This window comes from Aphelocoma coerulescens, chromosome 3, assembly GCF_041296385.1.
Source record: "Aphelocoma coerulescens isolate FSJ_1873_10779 chromosome 3, UR_Acoe_1.0, whole genome shotgun sequence".
Classification (NCBI taxonomy): Eukaryota; Metazoa; Chordata; class Aves; order Passeriformes; family Corvidae; genus Aphelocoma; species Aphelocoma coerulescens.
In genome coordinates, this window is record NC_091016.1 from 66,616,231 (window position 1) to 66,638,689 (window position 22,459).

A 22,459-nucleotide genomic window follows, 5' to 3' on the forward strand; every position below is an offset into this window, starting at 1 on the left:
CCTAAAATTACCATTTCAAGATGTAACCTGAAACCTCAGTGCTGCAGCACAGCTCACCCATACAGCTCCTTGCAACCACCGATTACTCTGTAATTACAAGAACCCACCTCCTTCCAGGAGGTGCTCTTTTAAGACCAAAGTCTCAAGAAGTGGGTCCAGGTATTTAAGAAGATACAGGTGTGAGTTTTTTCCTTCAAGAGGTTGAAATGAGAGGGGGTGGCAAGCAGCAGAACTAACCAATAACCTTTAATAACGAATATACAATTAGGATATTCTTCATCAATATTTCTGAGGAGATAAATGAGCAACTAGTTCATGATAGACTTCACACTCAAGAAAGTCACCTTTCTGTCACATGTCTCCTTTCTGTCACAAGGATTTCCTAGCTAGCAGCTGTCAGTGGAAAGGATCTTTACATACTTTGCCTGTTTCAGCAGGTCACAAAATATTTGTGTAGTGGGCAGCTTTGGGGCTCCTTCAATTTCCTATTTGAAATTTGCCAAATGCTGTAAGATTAGACCAGTGCCTCCAGTTAATACTGTCACTTCTCTGAAGGTGGAAAGCCTATGATCCTCAAAAATTTTAGACAGCCTTTAAACAAAAATAATGTATTTTATTACTACTCAGTTGTGAAAAAACCCCAAAACACTAAAGACATGAGAAAAACTCCATTTATACATATCATACTTAGAGTGTGAAGAAGGCTCTCTGTGTCTCATTTTGAGTGACTACAGAGCTCCTCAGGCTGGGATCTAATACCAAGACTCTCCATAGGGTAGGGATCCTAACTGGGGACAAACCTTAAATGCAGCCGTTTGCTTTTTGGAAGAATTGTAACAGAGTCTTATCTTCCTAAAGGATTTCCTGTTGTCTACAAATTGTATTCATATGGAAAAACTACAAAACATTCAAGGCAGGACATCCCATCTTTAGAAACACTGGCTTTCTTTGGATATGACCACACAGAACCATCTCCTGGCCAGACATCAGGCAAAATTCCCTAACAATTAGCCTCATACATAACTTGTTTCTTCCAATATTGCTTTCCATTGTAAAACACATACCCTCTCATGAGATAAGATTTAACCATGAACATGAAATTTTTATGCAGTGAAAAGTACAAATACATAAACTGATAACCACCCTTCTTAACAAACAGACATTGAGAGGAAGCATGTGGTTTATAACTATCTCGACAAAACGTAGACATAACAGAACCCAAATAATTTGGATTGCCTGGCTTTCCTGAACCACAAGAGTCCAGATTTGCTAGAACAGAAGTTAAGCTCAAATTCTTACCACCTTAATCATTTTTTGGTAATTCCACCATTGAAGCACAGGCTACATACATTGTGTGCATAAGGGAAAACTAGTGTTTACTGCACCTGGAAGCTGTGTCCATTTTAAATTATTCTACAATATATATGTTGCAGGAACCACTGCCAAGATGTAACGGAATTTATTTTAAGACCCACTCCACAAAATCCACAGCTAAGAACAGATATTTTTTTAAAAGTATTTGGTAACTTTTTGTGTCTTGAACTGCACAATTGGTTTTTCAGCATATTCTGACCAAAGAGACAACCAGAAACTAATGTGCATATAATTTAAAGAATTAAAGTATCCTATGTGCTCTTTTGCCTGCACAGCTAATGGATCTGGACACAGTATAGAGGCAGCCTCCCACCTTTCCTCCCCTTCCCTGCTCTCCTCAGCTTGCTGAGTCTTCAAGAAGTTGACTTCAGGAGTTTGATATATCGCTTCAAAACCTTTTATTGCTCATAAAACATCAAAGCTACCTCCCCTTCTTCTTTATCAGCAAGCAGCATTTCCCCCCCTTTTTAAGCTAAATAAAACTACAGGGAGCCAATTAAAAAAGCAAAACATAACAACTAAGCTTTCCTCTGTATATATTAATCTCTCAAGTTTAAATTTAGGATATCGAGGCCTCTCAGCCCACTTCTAATGTCAGTGGCAGTTTGAAACTACTGCTAGACATAAAAATGGGTAATTAAACAACAAAACAATAGTGATACTTACTACTAGCATGCTTACATTTGCTAACTATATAGCACCTGTCAAAATACTTCAGAATTAAATGGTCAATAACAGGGAGGTACCTGTGCTGCTGCAACTCAAACAGCAAAATATCTTTGTATCTTTGTTTTTACTACTTTGGATCTTTTGGTTTTAAGGATGTGATCAGCACAAGATGAAAGAATGTAACCTTGACATTCTCGTTTATCTTAAGAGTTGCAGCTCACTTTAACTGGTAGCAAGTAATCCATTTTTGTCTCTTATCCTTCCATGTCCTTTAAGTTGCTTTGGAAGAAATATGGCTGGGGAGGTGGTGAAATCAATGATTCTGAAAACAGATTTCTGGCTTGTCACTTGAATAAAGCAGCAAGACAAAATACAGCAGAAATTCCAAAAGGGGGGAAAAAGCACAGTTGTTGGGATGAAAGCTGATTTACATTTAAGAAACTGTTGAAAAATTAACTGTTATTATTACTTAGTTTCTGTATATTAACCCTGTGCAGTTGCCAGCAATCTGGTTTGTGTTTCCACACGATAACATGGAACATATGATAGTAAAGAAAAACACCTCAAACCACCACCACTAAAAAGAAACTAAAACAAGCCATGATGAAAGTGCCAAAGGAAACTTCTTTGTATCAGCATTTCTAACAGGACAATTGCCATTATAACTGTGCCTTTTTAGGCTGTTCCAGTTATTGCAGAACAGCAATTTAACACACAGTAGTTGCTTTAACACCAATAACTGTTCTGTTTGGTGACAAAGTCTTCCCATAAAAAAATCTCAAGAGAGGCAATGGTATCATTCCCAATCTAGAAAGAGCAGATGCAAAGCATACTGCTAACATCTGTAATCACAGAATAGTACTTTTATATTTTTACTCCGGGTCACACACAGCTAAGACTGCAGTATTACATAGTGTAACTTCTGGTTGGGGCCTTCTCCAAAATACTATTACAATACTCAAATTATTTTTAAACAGAAAAATATAATTTAAACCTGCAATAGCTTTTTTAGGATCAGCAGCACATTTCTGAGGTGCTAAGCAAGACAGATGCTAAACATAACACAAAAATGAAAAAATGCTATTTATGAAGGAATGTTCAATCATTTTTTCAAGCATTTTATATACAGAGCTAAGCTCAAAATAATTAATAAGTTCAATAATTAGACACTGCTTATCATTCCTGATAGGAAAAGGAATTTTTACACTCCAATACACAGAAAACTAGTATGCCACTTCTTTCTTTTCTTTAGCAAGGAACCTTAGCTCCTCCAGGAGTGTTTGAATTGTTTTAGAACAGTTTGGAAGAAATAAACAGTTTATTTAGAAATAGATTAGTACCATTAGGATTCAGAAGGGCTTTAAAGAAACTGTTTTTCATCAAGATGCATTACATTTGACTGCTTCATGCAAGCAACATTTAGCCTCCCTTATTTTGAACTACCCCAAACTGGTTATTTAGTATGTGCACATTATGTCTAAAACATGATATACATAATTTTGCATCATGTGCAATTTATTGATACAAAAGCAAAAAAATGCATCAAACTCAAGTGCTACACTTCTTAATTGCTTGAGAATTAAGAATTAGTTACCACTGAAACAGAAAAACAAAAGTAATTCTTTGAAAATGGGATCATTGATATAAAGAAACTCTCCATAGTTTTCCAAACCTTAAGCCGTTCAGGCCACATAAACTTTTTATAATTCGTGGATGACTGCAACACTGATCTTTGGCAGGATACCAGCCAGTCAGGACACCAGGGAAAGTGCTTGGCATTTGAAGAACAAGTTATTCTACTTGTTAATAGCCCAACCTTTTTTAATCAGTGACTTGATCACCATTACATTACAGCAACTGCATCTTCACTTCTGATGAGGAGCAGGCTTTACTTACTCAAACATTTCACAATGTCCAGAACAATCTACCTCTCGCTGCCCTTCACTGCCCTAGATCAAGACAGCCACCACCTCCTCCTCTTCACTGAGCTGAGGAAGTTTGGAAGACCGTCCAGTTTCAGCCTGTTGGCGACTGAGAAAGAAAGTGGGACCCAGCCAGCATGGCTCAGTGACTAAGGCAGTTCATCACGGTGCTTTCAGGAAAATCGCCAGTCGATTCAAGGTTGTGGTTTCATGCCTCATGCACTACCAGAGAACACAAGCTGTGCTGCACACCACAGGGGCTGCACATAGACTGGCTGCAGCAATGCAGCCTGCTTTGGCTGTTGCTAGTGCTCAACTTCTGCGGGGCAGAGGCTCACCCAGATGTCAGGAGTTATGACAAGAGCCTACAACCCCTTTTTCAAAGCAAGATGTGCCACCCTCTTGCAGTGTGCATAGGGAGGCCAACAATTTAGTGAGGAGTCAGAAACAGAATATCCAATTTCATCACCCTTCCAGTTATTTCTCCCATTTCCAATCAGATTTCAAATCTACTTAGGCTTCATCACCTCCTTTTAAAAACACTAGGGTTAAGAATTTCAGATACCATCTTTATACAGACACTTCCTCCTCCATCAAGATGTGATTTTGGGGGCATTAAAAGCTGCTGCAAAATGAGGCTATGAACAGTAACTAAGGAATAATAACCTGGCAAAGGAAGATTAAATTACTGGGGACAGTGAGAATATGAAAGGCATGTAGTATGTTTTCCCCACCATTTTTCTAGCTTCCAACCATTTTCAGCTAAAAGCCTTTCCTTGGTTCACAGTGGCTTATTTATTTGGAGCTGTCTTCTCTGGTCTCCCCTTCAACTTATGGTTTTTTAAAATTCACAATATCCTTTTGTAGGGAAGTCCACAACACCCACCACCTTCTGTATAAATAGCCACAGCCTTTTATGTTCCATCTTAGCCACCCAGTGTCAGCACACAGATTTTTTTGGTGCTTATCTCAGCCCAGTGATTTACCATTAAGCCTAAAAGTGCACTATTACCACAGTTGCCTAAAACTTCACATGCACATAAGATCTGAAAAAGCTTTAGAAAGATGTTTCATTTTCCCATCTACTTCAGTGTTTCTTTAAAAGGGATGTAGTAATAATAAAGCATAACAACAACTTTTTCCATGAACATGACGCACTGAAAGCCCACACAGCACTGGGACTAAAGGCAGCACGCAGCACTTACTAACCTGTATGACCACACCCTGGCATTCCTGCCATGAAAGAATCAGCCTTAGCAAAATTTGGAGGTAAAAAATACTCATGCTATTTTCTTCACTGCATTTGAAGTGTATGATCCATTGGGCTGTGCTTGCACGTTTTTCCTGTGCAGTGTTGTGTATTACAGCAGAAATAGCACGCAAACGTAAGTCAGAGGAGTTACAAAACGGAGTGAGTCTTATCACAAGCAGCAACAGAAACAGCTGGTAGGCTCTCACTAGTGCCATCAGGTACACAATGCAAGGAAAACCACTGCTTGTTGCTGTAGGATATTTTACAATGACATAAACTTGCTGTCCACAGGGATTTGTCAGTAGCTGTTTATAAAGTCCAGGTGTAACATTCGTTTCCTTCAGGATGCAAGTGTGGACCATGAAGTCAGTAAGAGAGGATCCAGCTGTGGGAAGTCATGCCTCTTACTTCATGAAAAAGTTGGCGTGGGAAGAGGGAAAGGAAGAAGACTTTGTGGGAGTTTAACTTCCTCATATCTTCTTCAAATAGGTCTACTTTTAAGGCACAGAAAAACAACCAGGCAAGCTGACTGGAGAAACTGAATAAAGGTTCCCACATCCATATACATTTTCTGAGTATTTTGCATAAAGCTACTGCTAAGGTAGCACTTTGATACCCCAAGAACTTTGAGTCTGAGAGTCTTCCAAATAGATACTAAGGCAGACCTCATATGGTTTCTTTGACGCAAGCCTAGCTATGTTAAGAACAGCTGTTCACAGGTATCATGACAAATAATTAATCCACTATCCACAGGATGAAACACTTGTGTTCCATGAAAAATATTCAGTATCATCAAAATTTTCTTAAGCTATAAAAAGTTTGAATCCTATAAGACAGATAATTTGTAATTAAAAAGTCAACAATCATTCCCCTAAATTTTTGCAAATAAGTAACTGCTCAGCTCCAGATACCATCATGAGCAGCGACCGTGAATCACAGCGGCCTCTCTAAAGGTGAGAGGAGGAATTTGTGCAGTGGGTGGGGTACTCCTGTCACAGCCTTATTTCCAGTGGTTAACCACACTAGACGTTTAAGAGTGACTTTTCAGCAAACACAAGCAGAACAAATGCTAATTCCTTTGCAAGCTAAAACAGAAATATACTCAATCCACTTCCTGGTATTGACATAGTACATTGTTCTAAATGCATCCATTGTAAATAGAATATAATAGCTTTGCCGAAGGAAAACAGTTAAGAAATAGTTATACGTTGGTCATGGTAGGAGTTTTTTGTTTTAATTTGTTTGTCTACCACTCCTTGATAGCTACACAAGCTTCTTGAAAAATATTTTTCCCTGTGTGATATGCACACACTTCCATCTTTGCAACAACCACATCTCCAGGTCCTGGGTTCTTTTCTCCCAAAAGCACAAAGCAAGCGTTGACATTTATAAATATAACTGTTGACTCTAAAAGGTTTGACAGAAGAGGTGGCAGAAAAGCAAATAGGCTGCCCACCCACTGGGGACCCTCGAGTCAAGGACTAAGTTACAGTAACTTAATTACAGGAAACTCCTTTCTCAATTGTCTGCTCCTGTGTGCTCCGTGGCTTAACTGGAGTATATGGAGCAGTGGGTCAGGGGCAGGGAGGGGCACTGCTAGGTTAAAGCAACACTGGCCTTTTCAAAGTTTCCAGATAATCAGTTACTTGCCAACACTTTGCTTAACCCAACTTGACCCTGATAAACGAAAGAGGTTAATTGTTAGAAATTTGTAACAACAAATACACCTTTTTCTTTTCTTTTAACCAATGACTGCAAGAATATTTCTTTGGGAAAAAAATCAAAGAGTAATAAGATGATAAGATTTCTGGAAATAATTACAAAAGTTCACATAAATGTTTATGCACATAAGGAGCATTGGTATTTTAATCATGAGAAATGAAACACCCACTTCTCAATTCTGACTCAGTCATACCAGTGAAACTTTTCTACATACCAGTTAGTTGTATAAATGCTAACTAAAGAGAGATGCATATGATCAAAGACTGACTGTGGAAGTTTATCCTGTAAATCCATGCTGCAGCATATATGTCTGACAATTTTTTCCAGTAAACATTATCGTAACATCTTTGAATGTATTTATGACAATAAACCAACAAAAACTCTCATTAACTGCCAGCACTAATGACTTCATATTGTTAGAATGTTTTATGCATAGTAGAGTATTTTCATCACGACACAAAAACAGGCCTCTTAAGTGTAGATTCATTGTTATTCATTAGTTCACCCTTTTTTTTAATATCTAAAAATTAGTTTTGAAACAGCAGTTAAAAACAAAGCATCCAGATTAAACCAAGTTTTGTTTAAGTAAACATTGCATTTGTTAAAGTGCACACACAGAATCACTCGGAATATTCTGAGTTGGAAGGGACCCACAAGGATCACCAAGTCCAGCTTTTATGTGAATGGCCCATACAGGGGTCAAAGCTGTGACCTTGGCATTATCAGCATCCTGCTCTAACCAGCTGAGGAAAGATATGTTCTACAGACTCTGGAATAACTTCATGAGCTCTTATCGCAACAAAATATGATAACTGCAATTTGAAAATGAAGATTCAGAATAATCTCATCATTTTAGTTAGCTATATTTTATCGTAGGCTTTCGCTTCAAGTGGACTCACTCCAATGCTTTTAGCATAAGTATTTATTTATAAGGGTGACACAAACATGTGAATCAGAGAGAGCTCAGTCTTAAAGACTAGCTGTAATTGCTTCTCCTCTTGTGTTCAGAGTTCTCCCAGTAACGTGTTAAGCTTTACAGTAACTTTTAAAAAGGCCTTCTGCAGTCAAGCATAAAATTTTAATACCCTTTAAATGAAGAGAAATGCCTTTTTCTACTGCTATTGATGCACTTCTTGAAATTATTATTGCAGCATGTTTCTCCATGCCTTTCAAATGCCAAAACTGAGATTCAAAATCCAGGAAAATATTTAAAACTAAATTTTGAGATGTCTGTCTTGAGGCATAGAATAAACTAGCCTGAGCTGTAAGCTTTAATCAAACTAAAACACACATTTTAATTAATATAGCCCGTGTGTGAGGATCTAGAAAACAAGGATATACAAGAGCTACTTCAGTTTTGACACAATATTGTCAGAAACACCTCACAATCTTCACATGAAATAGCAAATTCTTATAAAATATTGTAATGACACATCCAGCAGTGGTTCTGAGGAAGGAATCAAATTAGCAGGATTACAATTTTTTCAAAGATTGGATTTTCCCTGAAACCAAGTACCAGATCTTCAGATGTGGGAATTTAAAATTAATAGACCTTGAGAAGAAACAAAATGGTCTGACTGAGCATTTCAAGATTCCACTGATTTAGTGAAAATCACCCAGACAATTCCTCCTTGTATCAATCATCCCACATCTTAACTGTCAGCTTTGGTTTTGTGAGACTCAAGTATCCCATACGAAAACCTGGCCTCAGTTAACAAGATCTCTTCAGCAAATGGGACAAAACATCTTCTCTAACACTGAAATCCTAGCAGTGCACTGGTCCTCCCCCCCCCATTATATATTTTAGTACTATCATGGATGATGGGCTAGAGAGGGATGGAGAGCTTACACAAAAACAAGTGAAAATTTCCTGCTATCTAGATAAACATGCACATATAATACTAATTCAGCTCTCCCTTAAATTTAAGGCCAGTAAGAGAAACTCAGTTTTTAAGTTCAAAAAATTTTTCACAGAATCCCAATGCTTCTTTTTTTTTTTTTTTTTTTTTTTTTTTAACAGTCAGAAAAATGGAAGAAAACTACTAACCTTCACTTCTGGGCACAGGCTCTGTAGCACCCGGTGTTTTATCTGGCATCTCTGCAGACACAGGCTTAGTAAAACCTAATGGACACAAAGCAAACAAAGTTCTCCATCAAAACCAGCATGTTTCAGTTAAGGCACTCCCCTGCTCCATGGCCCCTGTGAAGGATGGGTTTTCAGCTTTCATAGTTTCTGTGTTTGCATGTAAGAAGTGTAAACAGGCAAAACTCTCTTGGGATTAACTGCAATACCATTCAGTAGACTCTCAATTGGATGTACTACCAGGTAGGCAGGCACAAAAGGACCCTCTCATACCTGAAAGTGCTAATTACATCTGGGGAACTTCTGCCTTTGATTTCATACATTTTTCTCCCTCAGTTAATTTCTAGTGAGAGGTCTATGAACTAGGATGGAAGAGCTGCTTACACTCAGGTACTGCTGAAGTTAACCATGGAGTGACCATCCAGAGGGTCACATCAGCCTGCATCAAACAGAAAATCCCACTAACTAAAAGCTTTACTACACAGTCGAGCACCAGTATTTTTTCCAGCACAGCAGTGGGCAGAGAAGAAAAGGCTTCTCAGGAAGGCACTGAACACTTCTCCTCTTACAGCAACCTTATGTACCCTCTGTGGTACTGGCTGATGGTCAACATGTGGCCACCACATACCGACTGGGATTTTGTTTCCTCCTTTTTAGCACCTTTGAATATTTTCCCATCACCAGCAATGCTGACGCTCCATTTTACATAATGAAAGCCTCAAGATCAGACAGGATGCCCCAAGAAAAGACAAATCAGAACAAAGAAGATCCTCTGCCTGAAGGAGTTTGTGTGCCAAGTGGGACAGGGACTTCACCTCAGCTGACAATTCACCCAGCTCAGTGCTGTGTATAGCACTGTACAGAGTGCACAGCATTGGAAGTATTCACAGTACAGCCTTAATTCCTGACAAAGGAATCATCTAGTTTCTATCAACACTGAGGCAAAGAGCTGATTTGGCGTGCAATTTCAAGACAGCCATCAGACCCAGAGTTATGTGAGACCTCCCCAGATAACCCTGCAGCAGAACTGAGACTGAACTCCAACAAATGGCCCTTTTTCTCTCCCTTCTTAAATTATTTTCCTTTCAAATTCATATAGCTTGTTTTGAATCCTATCCTCAGACATAAAATGAAAACATTTCTGCCCTGGTGTCCAATAAAAAGCTTACGTTTACATTACAACCAAACTATACAAAATTTGTAGGATTTCTTAAGCAGTTTAAGTCACAAAATAGTATTTCATGTGTGTTTTCCAGGGCAAGTATATCTGACATATTTAATTCACAAATATGTAAAATACTTAGAAATATTAAACACATATGAGCATACCTTAGGGTGGAAATTAATTTCTATTTAGCTGATGGAAATTCTACTACCTATGATTTCCTGGATCAGCCAATTCATCTCTTCTCAAGGTAAAATCCACCACATCTTACTCAGGAACTACTTTGTCTTTAACATAGATGTTTTATCCACACAACAGTATATATACTGAAGACTGTGAGCTAGCTAAACATCTTCTCTAACTCCCCCAAATCAATAGCTACAACACTCACCCACCTGAAGGTCTGGGTTTATGAGTTCATAAACCACAGCTGGATAGTGCCACACACTGAACAAACCAATGTGCCCACAACAGAGGTTTAAACAACTATAAACACCCAGGGATCTCCAAACGCCTTTATAAATCTGCTGTGAAACAGAACTGACTCTCCAGAAGACAATTAAAAAAATTAATTTGTTCTTCAAACAGATCACTCAAATTTAATTATCTATGCTTATCATCACTAAACAGTTGGCTAGAATAAATACACCAACTAATTCTAAAACTTGGCAAGCTCGTGTCTAACCCTCTGCATTCAATGATGTACTACATATTCTCTCAACATTGCACCAGTTTATAAATCAAATTCCAGTTATCTAGTGATTTACTAGTAAAGTTGATAGGAACTAGTTAATCACACAGTGTATTTGAAACAAGAAATTTCATCAATAAGTACTATATTTACTTTTTGTCATTAATTTTAAAATACAATAAATGTTTCCTGTAAACTTTACATTTTAAATAAATCATTTCATATCACTTATTCAGAAAACAACATGTTTAAAATGGAAAAACATGGATATATGCATATCTGTTTTCTGGTTTTGGTTGGTTGGAGTTGTGTAGACTTGAAATAAATATATAAGTAAACTTCACCATGAAAATGCTCACAGAGTCACTCACTGACATGTTAATGACAAAAAAAAAATCAGTAGTCTCAGAAATAATTTTGGGCTTTTTTCTACTGACTTTTGTAGAGGTGCTAAATACAAGCAAGAAAAAAAGACTTCTTGTTTTTTCTGCCCTGATCTTTATTTACATAACTCCAATTTTTTCTTGTCTAAAGTAGGCCAGCCTTTTTTACTTGGCCTTCTAAGGAAGTGATAGCCTTGCTTTTCTGTTATTAAAACTCAATACCAGAAAGCAATTTTACTGCAAGAAAGACACGCCCCAACAGTCATTTCTCCAAATTTAATAGAGTTTCTGTGCTTATCCCTCGCTATGGAGCATGACCTATCATTCCCAGCACAAAAGCAAGTGGGATTCAAATAGGCGTTGAATGACCTTGTCATTTTTAATAATGGAACAGTAACTTGAAAGCTCGATCATTCAATTACTGCTCACAAACGAAGGTATTTATTGAACAGGTTCAGACCTGCTACAGCTACAACAATTCTGTTTCAAGAGCTCATTTGGATAATTCTCAGCAATTTTAAAAACTAAAGTCCCACTAATGGTTTTCTACAGACTTACCAGTTCAGCAGCTCTGCATTACAAAAAGTGACAGCAAGGGCGGCTTAACGTAGTTACAACAGGCTGAAAAAAGTCAGCCTCTGTGCCTAGAAAAGTGCATCTTCAGAACAGTGTCTAGAAGCTCTCAGACCTCCAAGATCCCTGAGTCCAGCTGTTAAACTGATAATGCCAAGTCCATTCCTCAACCATGTCCCTAAGTGCCACGTCTACATCTCTCTTAAGTATCTCCAAGGATGGCGATTCCACTTCCCTGGGCAGCCTGTTTCAATGCTTGAAAAATCCTTTCCATGAAGGATTTTTTCCCAGATATTCTTGTCACTGTCTGTAATGGTTTTTGGTAATGAAACAGTCTGAAATTTGTTGCTGCTTTTTCTAAATCTTACAGGAGATTAGTTGTACCAGAATAGTAAAACCAGATGCAAACATGACAGAGTCTTCAACATTTTTGCAATTGATTGTCAATTAAAAACATTACATCAAAAAACTGAGGTCCCATAACATGGTGCAGAACAGTATTTTATGACTTCTTTTTTGAAGTACACAAATACATATATTTTAAAATCTAAAAAGTATGCTTTCCCCCTTTCTGTCTCATTATTGCAAACTAGTTCCATGCTAATGCTAGAAATTGCAAGATATACTAAAAAACTTTAAACAAAAGAAATACCGAACTCTGCTGTTGTTTTCTGTAACACACCAAATTTTGAATTATTCAAAAAACAGAAGTCAATGTTGAGCATTCCTTTATTTATAAATAAAGTTCCTCCTTTTTTAATCTAGGAAGGAAATCTCTGACAAATACTATTCATAGACTAGGACACTAAATCTCTCTCTCTGCAGTAAGGCCAAGCTGGACTCGTGAAATCCAGCAGAAAAGCAGCATTTGGGGTACAAGCTTGCTAGTAAATGTAAAATGAAGTAATCCTTGCTCACTTTCAATACACATAGTTTCCACTTATCCAGACAATCTTATTAGTAATAGTATCCCAAAAATTTTGCATAATTTCAAGATGAATCCAATTAAGTACATATAAAAACATTCCTGTTGGACCCTTCCAAATACTCTTGCAATATAATTATTGAAATAGTTTTAACTGTCTCTGAATCTCAGGCTCAGCTATTTTAGTTGTCCATGGGGTACATTGTATTTTTCAAATCATCAGTCAAAACTGCTACCTATTGCTTAGTCAGAGCACTTTTTCACAGAACATCCTAGTAAGAGAACTTGAAATACATATGCATTGATAATTTATGAATAAACACAGCTATACTGTTTACATTTCTCCATTAAGCAAAACTCTTTAACAGCAACTAAAAACAGTCAGATGTATGACCATGCATTTTCATGGGCCATAATCAGCTAGGGCCACCCAAACAGGCATACTGGGAGGTCCTAGTTCAAGAAATTTTTTGTTCCTTCCAGTAGATTGATTTACCTTTAAAATCCTGAGCTGCTAAAAACTGCAAATCAGCTTTAAGGTTATGAAAAACATAAGATCCTTTAAACACAGCATCTAAACCAATAGTGTATTGTAGGCGAATTAGTAAAATATTCAAATTTATAGCACATGGGTGGCTAAAAAAATACCTTTTAAAAAGCATGCTCACAAAAAATATGGATTACTTGTGTTTCATAGACAAATATTTTCCTCGTCTCTTTAATTAGCTGTATTTTGCAAAAAAAAAACCCAAATAAAACCCAAATAAAACAAAACCATCAGTAAGGGTTTCCAATTATTCGAAATCATTGTTAATCAAAGTATCACAATTTTCACTTTTAAAGTTTCATGGACAAATTTTCATTGGAGAGAAGACTTCTGTTCCAGTTTTGTTCTTTCAGCAATTTATTGTTGCATTCTCAAAAAAGCATCAAGCAGCTTGAAAGAGACTATTGTTTGTCATAGGACTGTTTGCAGTTGTAACTATGGAGTCCAACTATGTATTTATGTTGAACAATGATCATCACTAATCAAAATCTAACCTTAACCTCCTCCTTTGTGTCAAACCCCTGGCCTCTAGTCTACATCTGTTCCAAATAGCTGGAAGTGATCATATTTAAGAAAGTTGCTTGGATTTCTTCAAAATGTTGTCAAACACAGTCACTTGTCAATGACAGACACTGCATTTCTCCACCATCTTTCATCGGCACAATCAGCATTAATGTTAAGATTCTGCTGTGGCCACTTTATTCACAATTAAAATACATGTTCCCTTACAATACTATATTACAGTTTTAAATGCAGCCTTTTACAGATTAGACAGTTGGCGCTTTATACACACAGATCAGTACATGTAAAACAACTGAAGTCCTGAAGTTACATTACATCTGTGCTGTTAACAGAAAGTCTATCTGCTGGTTTATTTTTAAAGAGTATTTGGATGAGGTCTTCCTGCTGCAATCAAAAAAAAAAGTGCAAGAGGTAGAAAGATAATAGATATTAGTAGGTTTTTTGACATTAAATATTTTGTAAACAAATAAGGACAATTGGATGCCCAGAAACAGCCAGCACAGATGGCCACCCTTCTTGGATAAATGGTATTGGATGCTGCATTTCTGAATGCAGAACAACTCACAGAACCCCAAAACCAGCACTCACATTCTCAGGTTTCAAGATGAACTCCATACTCCAAGGATGGCTATGGTAAAATTCATACTCACACTCAGACTTCGACATTTGGCTGTTAAACATTGCTTATTATCTTTGCTAGAGAATAAGGACATCTGTCCCTGATCTAGTTTTTGCCATTTGTTTGCCTACAAAATCCCTTCTGGAGCAGATGCATTGCTGTCTGAACCCCACGAGAATAGCTTTGATCCCAGATCACATAAACCTTAAAAGCAAGTTTATATGCTAACACTAACACAGTTCTTTCACATGAACCAAGAAGTGACACTGAAAGAAACCCTAAATAACATTGACCTAAAGGATAGCAGTTACGAGGACATAAACCAAGCCTCATTTCTGCTCCTATTCACCACCACCCCCCAAGCCTTCCTAAGTAATATGGCAGTACCTGTTTAAGATTCAAGCTATATTTCAAGTTAACAGTTATTCCTTCAAAATTGCACAGAATTCTAATGGCTCCTTTCATTCCCTGCCAGCAGCACTCTGGATGTGGGTGTGAATTACAGCTTCCCTTCTGCAAAAACCCTCTCCTTCAAAGTCCTACAAAAATCTTCCAGTCTTTTTCCCCCTGCACATCAACACATACAAAAATGTTCCAGCTTTGGGGGTTTTGTTGGAGTTTGGGGTTTGGTTTTTGTGGGTTTTTTTGGTAAGACGCTACACATTTTGCTGATTTTCCCAAACCAGGTCACCCTTTCACTTTCTTTTCCACAGAAAGGCAGTAACAGTGGCACTTAAGATAAATGCAGCAAGAGATGAGATGATCCAAACAAGACTCTCTGATCTATATTGGCAAGAAGGAGCAAAACCCCCTTTACACATTTGCCCATTGATGAAAGTCACATTAACATCACTCTCTCCTGCCTACTTCTTCAAAATATATTTAATCTACAGCATCCTCTGCCTAGGTTTCTGGAGCTAATCATCCATGCTGCGGCTGCAATCCAAAATACATAAGTTTTTGCCAGCAGGCAAAGACCAAATCACAGAATCCTTTTGTCACTTTCATTCTGGCTTACAGTAATTCACCACGTTTGAATGTGAAAAACATCACAAATGTTCTAATATAAGGAACAAGCTGTCTGGCTCCTCTGTGGTTTAACTGCTACGCGTATGTCTTCTCCCTCCTCCCGTCCCTCCAATAGTTCTGAATCCATTCCCAGTGCTATTCCAAGGTTTTGGTCATGGTTTTCCAAACCCACTAAAAGATCAAGTTCAGCAGCTAATCACCATGTTTCAGCCTGCAAGGCAAGACAGCGTATTTTTCACAAAGTAACACCGGATATGAGGTCTAGGAGGGAATGTGACACAGTATTTTCTCCTTCAAACTTTGTATAGAACTTCTTAAAAAGACGAGCCATACTCAACCTTTGGTCTGTGTCCAACCACGTTGCAAGGCTCCTTACTTAAAAGAGCATATGCTGCTTCTAGGCCAAGTGAAACAAAGAGGAAAACTCCCCACAGGGTCTGGTGGGAGGAGGAAGACGGATCAAAACCTTGACTGACACTCCCCAAACACCCTTGTGAAGCATATGTTCAAAGCCTAAGCAGAAAGACATCAGCTTTAATTGTTGAAATGCATGTATTTCCTGCACGTATGTATTAACTCTGTGCTGATTACAGCAGTTTCTCAGCTCAGCAGAAGTGCTGTCTTTCAAACTCAAGTCATTTCAGAGCAGTTTATAGGAAATTCCTTAGTATAATTAACCACTGCTCTTTCTCTTTCTGTAAAAATGAACCGTTAATGAGTATTTTTGTAAATACTTTTTAGCTTGTACACGCAGCTTTGCTCAAGATGGCATGTAATCACGCTGCGCTAGAGAAAGCTGACAGAAAAGAACCCAACGCCTCCCTCTGTGGCGCTGGGAAATCGCGACAGCGCTTTCCCAGGATTCTGCCTCTCGGAGCCCTAAGGCACCGGTTCCAGCAGAGCTCCCGCAGGTGGCACTCGCTGCTGCTCCGTGTGGTGCCACACGCTGCTCCACTGGCAGACAAAAATGAGTGCTTGCAGCAGAATCTGTCTCTCCGTCCTGGTCAGCGTGTCGGGCGAGGGCTAAAAATCCTTCTGAATTGTCGTGCTTATCACTCGAGTCTGGATTTGGGATTGGGTAGCCTAACAGCTAAGCTGCTATCCCACCTTTTGCTTATTTCAAGACTCCCTATAACCAGAATGAAGAGAATTATTTTGAAAAGCACTGGGCATTTTTTCAAATTCCATACACCTATTGCTTCTCCCATGCCTTCGTACAGTGCAGTTAAGCTCTTCCAGGCTTTCACTAAAGTTAAAAAATCCCACATGAACAAAGAAAAAAAAAATCCATCAAAAGATCATGTTTCACTTACATACAGAAGGTCTGTCACTTCAGACACTCCTTTGAATCTAAGCTTGAGAAAACAGACAGACTTAGGTAAGGGGGCTCAGCACAGGACATGCCTGATATACACTGACGAAAACCAAGGAAAAGCAGGATAAGCAGGTCAGTCCCAAGATATTTAGGGACTTAGAGGCAAGTCTCAGCACAGTCTGTTGTGAGTACAGCAGTAGCAAGCCATAGCTGCCAAGAACAGCTATCGTTATCACAAAATACTGTTGTCATCTACTCAAAGAAATCTGCTACTCAACAAGCACACAGTGAAGCACACAATGTATTCCACGCAAAGCATTTTCTGAGCAAATTAAGAGCCCCATGTAATGCATTACATGTAGTTACTCTGCAAAAACCAACCAACAGCATAGTTTTCTTTACTGGCATTTAGAAAGAGATAAAATCTTTTAACTGAGCTACCCTTACATTGTTTTCTGATTTCATTTTTTAGATAATACTACTTCTACTGCTAAGTGCTAATTAGGGGCACACAAAGAAAACTGAATGTGAAACAAACCCATTTAAAAATAAAATCAAATGCCTCAACATAGACAAGAATGCACTGTTCAACATTTTCTATATCACAAGAGCTTATAACCAATACCATTAATTTGTGACTCTTCAGTAATGCGTATACCAAGTGCAGAAATAGCACTATGCACACACACACACCAGCTAAAGTACTAAAGAGACTACAGGATTTTAGGGTGCAAGTCCTTACAGTGTGATAACAGTCAAACCCATGGCCAGAACCCTGACAGTTGCTAAAAAAAGAATACATGACTTTCCCCTCAACAAATTCTCTGATACTGCTAGAATTCACACAGTCATTTAACCATGTCACCCTAAATGTAGTTTCTGAATGCTGTGTTTACAGCTGCACTTCTGCCTTGCTCACCATTCACCCTTCCAACTACACATTCCAGGTAAGTGTTCAGATTTCGTGGGGAAAAAAAGTTTGAAGTTGTTTTTTTTTTTAAATCTACATTAGGTAGACTGGTCACTAGCATCCCCTCTTCTTGCATCTTTCTCAAGAGAAAATACAACTACAGATGCATTAGGTCTTGTATTTTGTTGAAGAAAGTCTAGATGAGGGCCATCAAGTTGATTAGAGGGATGGAGCACCTCTCCCAGGAGGAAAGGCTGAGACAATTGGGGTTGTTCAGCCTGGAGAAGAGAAGGCTTCAGGGTGACCTGATTGTGGCCTTCCAGTACCTGAAGGGAGGCTATGAGAAAGCTGGAGATGCATTTTTTTACACGAGCATGTAGTGACAGGACAAGAGAGAATGGCTTCAAACTGAAAGAGAATAGGTTTAGATGAAATATGAGGAAAAAATTCTTTACTGTGGGTGTTGAGGCACTGGAAGGAGTTGCCCTGAGAAGTGGTGAATGCCCCATCCCTGGAAGTGTTTAAGGCCAGGTAAAATGGAGCTCTGAGCAACCTGGTCTTCTGGAAGGTGTCTCTGCCCATGGCAGGAAGGTTGGAACTAGATGACCTCTAAGATCTCTTCCAACCGAAGCCATTCTATGATTTCCTTCTAGTGAGGTGCAGAGCTTAAACCTCACTACTGGGCCAAAAGCTCTGCCTTAAAAAATGAAGAAAACAAAAATTCCAAAACATTCCAGAGCTGGATGTGAACCTGTCAAATTTCTTCAACAGCAGAGATTGCTTTATAGTGCACATGGTTAAGAAAAGGAAACTGAAGAAGAAAGAATTTCAGCATTGTTTATCTCAGAATTACTCAAATTCCTTTCAAAGCTCTGAACTTTGCTACAATTAGGAAAGATGCTGATTTGGCTAATTAACAATCAGAGAGATGCACACACAGAGTCCCTCTTTAGTCTTTTTCACATTCTGTCCCTCTTTAGTCTTTTTTGTATTCAAGTCTCTGGTGCTCAACAACTACAGTTTTAAGATTCCTGATTAAGGACAAAAGCTGCTGCTGCTGTTCCATGCCGCTCACAGATATTAAAAAAAAAACACAAACAAGCAAACGAGCAATAACCCAGCTAGCATCCTCACAGTCAACTTGTATTCCCATTTCTCTCTTATACATGAAAAAACAAGCAAAACAAGCAAACAAAAAACCCTCCAGACTTGCACCTGGCATATGCAGTAAAGAGCCCCTGGTCCCTGCTTTTACAGGTTGTAAGCCTACTCCAAATTGTTTTCTATTAGAGAGGTTGTGTAGCACTTAAAAAGACACTTCTATTTTTGCTTGAGGCCTGTGCTTGGGCTATCACTAAATGTCATCTTGGAAAAGACCACTGATGTGTAAATTCATCCTTTCACCATAGGCTCAAGTGGAAGAAATAAAACAGGCTGCAAGGAAGCAAAGCTGTTGTTGGAGCACAAGGAACCCAATCACAGCAAACAAGTAAAATAACAGTAAAAATAAACTATAATATGCAAATCCAGTCCTATGTGCTGAATAAATATTACAGTGATGGATAACATACCAATGAATTCCAATACGTCTGAAGAACTGGATCTGACGATGGTAGAAGAATCTTACCCTGTCTGCAGGCATTTCACCCTCTGACACTTTCTTTTTGTATTTCCATTTCTGTTTAAGGAAATTTCTTGACACCCAACTAAAGTTCACTAACTTTGTCATGCTTAGTCGTCAGAAGAAAGGGAACAACCTTGCCATCCGCTCAGTAAGGACATCAGGCTGTGTCTATTATGCAAGGTAGTTTCTCTTGAAATCACAGGACTGTGATAATAATGAAGGTTTTTCTGGGGCTTGTTTTGTTTTAAATTAAAACTTTATAGCCCTCTTACAGAGAAATTCTTGATATTTAAGGTCACTAAAAAGCTATTATCTATGGGAACAATGAAATTTGTACGTATTTTAACTCTGTGTAGGGCCAAAGTCAAGGCACTGAGATAGGGAATGATATCTTCCTCAACTCACATAACCAGTATGCAACGTAAATCCTGACAACTTGACAGAGATAAGGTGCATCCAAAAGCAAATACTAAAAGAGAACAGAACAGCCCAATGCTTTTCAAGAGTATAAATACAAAAAAAGTCCTATTCGAAGTCAGCTGTTTCAGTCAGCTATTTCTTCTCTGCACATAAACACGTTTCTGAAAGCCCCCTAAAAAACAAAACAAAACAAAAACAAAAAACAAACAAACAAACAAAAAACAAACAAAAAAAAACAAAACAAAACAAAAAACAAAACAAAAAAAAAAAAAACAAAAAAAACCCAAAAACCAATGAACCACAAAATGCTGCTTTGCACCAAACTGGAATCACAAATTTATTATCTCGTGTGCATATTTTTTCAAAGCACTGCTATTTTTCTTCCAGTTTGACTAATAGCAGAGAAATTAGTATGCATCAACTCCCATTAGGCTGATACACCTCTTCTGTAAAATACTTGTAATATGTTTGGGTTCACTGTGTATTTTCAAAGAAATAACTTCAGACCTTATTGTAGAAGAAAACCACAGAACTTTCAGAATAAGGTCATACTGATGAAAGACAAAAATGTCAGCACTGTCCAGAAAGGACATTTACTTTAAAAAAAAAAATTCATAAACCATGTTAATTCCAAGTAAAGAAGAGAGAATGATATTTTCCCCCTCAACCATAAACTCTTTTGGAGAGCTAAAGCGGGGGGGGAAGGATACAGACGAATGTTTGGTTTGGCATTGCTGACAAGGAGAATGTTCAAGAAGGGGAAGCCTACTTAAAACCAGAATAATGGATAATTATTGCTTTATATGTAGATCCTTCACTAGTTTTGTCTCCATAACACACGGTGACACTATTACATTTATAAGGAAAGACTCAGACACAGATTGGCCGTGAGGAAAATGGGCTCCTACAGAGCTCATTTGTGTGCTTCCTTCAACTGCAATTGCCTGTGTATGGCACTACTGCTGAAATGAGAGGTTTAGACATGGACTTTATAATTATTAGACAAGTAATACTCAGTTGGCTTTTCCAGAAGCTGTCATTTGAGTGGCTAGCCAATGCACAGCCATGCATAACAAAGCTACTTACGCATGCCCTCTGAAACACATTTGTTGGGGTTTTTTTACCCACAGCCATCAGAAAAAATCCATCTAACTTTCTGACTACAGTACAGTATCATTAATGAAAATTTTGGGGTTTTGTTTCCATCACAGAGTATGTAACATTAGGAAACAACACAGCAAATCACGTAAAAGAATCAACAGTTAAAGCTTTCTGAGCCTTGACATGTTCCAGGCTCCGAACACCGCCGAACCTGGCAGCCCCCCAGCCCTGGCTCAGGCAGCTGACTGCAGGACCCCTTCATGTTCCTCCAGCTTTTCCTTCTCCCTACTTTGAGAGTACATACATCTGTGTGTATATATGTATATATATTTATATACACACTGTGCACACATGTTAAAAAAGAGGAAATTAAGAACAGACAAGCTAACAGCACTGTGTACATTCCCTTGCAATTTATCCAAATGAATGGCCTCATAACTCAGATTGGGACATTTCCTGTAAAAACACTCCACTATTTATCAAGCCACTCCAGAGTGCAACTGTTGAAGCGTGGCTTGCAAACAACACTCTTTCCAGAGCCAAAGTTTGCACTTACCTACAGAACACTCTAACTGGTTGGGATGGAGAAGCCAGAGACCTCTTGCTATGTATCAGCTTTGAAAAGCATGTCCCCAGTTCAGAGTTCTGTAACTACAAGCATAGTCCAATTGGCTTTTGTGGCACTGAATTGCATAGGCAGAGCACAGAGAAACTACAGTTTCAAATTACATTCATGCTTAATCTCTGACAGAACACATGCACATATATATTCATTAAATATATTCATTATAAAGAATAAGGAATATTAGATAAAATAGGACTAGAAATGGAAAGGAAATTATTTCATTAACCCATGATCAGCACAAGTATAGAGTCTAGGAGACTAAAACTGGTCAAAGGGAAACCATTCACGGTAGCAATCTTTAACCTGCCAGAATTTCCAAAGGAATCTGAATGACCATTTTGATGGAAGCAGGTGACAAGTTGTTGAATAAACATTTCTTTTGAGTTAAACCTGCAGTATTCTCTAGACATGGAAACTCCTTCTGTATAAATAGATAAAGCTTCTTATCTCCACTATTCTTTCTCAAAAGAGCTGGATTTCTTAGTAAACATTGAATTGCCAAATGCAGACCTTCACTTGCCCCTGACCAAAATACTACTTGCATTCAGAAAAAACACATGGGGAAAAAATAACATGAGTTACAAATATTATAGCTGGAAAGGTGATTTCCTTCAGCTGAGTGTTTTTCTCCTTTCTACAACAGTCTGAGAGACATGGTTTGATCAATCAGTTGTTTAAAAGTAATTCTTGACAACCACATGGAGTCTGAGCCATTGTGCACTTTGATACTTCATTCACCTTCTAGAAAATAAAATAAATAACTTATCTTTCAAACACAGAAACAAAAAATACCTATTTTGTACTAAAATAATATAAAATCCAGCTACAGGAATATCACTGAAAACTCCAGAAGGACCCGTTTTTAAGAAAACAGCTTTATATTTCATTGATAATTTGATCTAGTACTGGAAACCAACAAAAATAAGGACAGGGTGTGAGTGGGAATCTCTAAATAGGTTTGATTAAAGTAAATATTCAAAGAGATATT

General features: G+C 38.1%; 1 protein-coding gene across 5 annotated transcripts in view; it reads right to left on the reverse strand.

Moving 5' to 3' along the window:
- PLEKHG1 (pleckstrin homology and RhoGEF domain containing G1) overlaps positions 1 to 22,459 on the reverse strand; it is a 126,492-nt gene that overhangs the window by 79,791 nt on the left and 24,242 nt on the right. For 4 of the 5 annotated variants that reach the window (XM_069010668.1, XM_069010670.1, XM_069010669.1 and 1 more), the window contains exon 3: positions 8,987 to 9,061. In XM_069010668.1, the coding sequence (XP_068866769.1) occupies positions 8,987 to 9,035 (49 nt within the window). In that variant the 5' untranslated portion in view covers positions 9,036 to 9,061. Of the gene's footprint in view, positions 1 to 11; positions 101 to 8,986; positions 9,062 to 22,459 lie in introns of those variants that run through there. The other variant, XM_069010672.1, reaches the window with a different exon arrangement.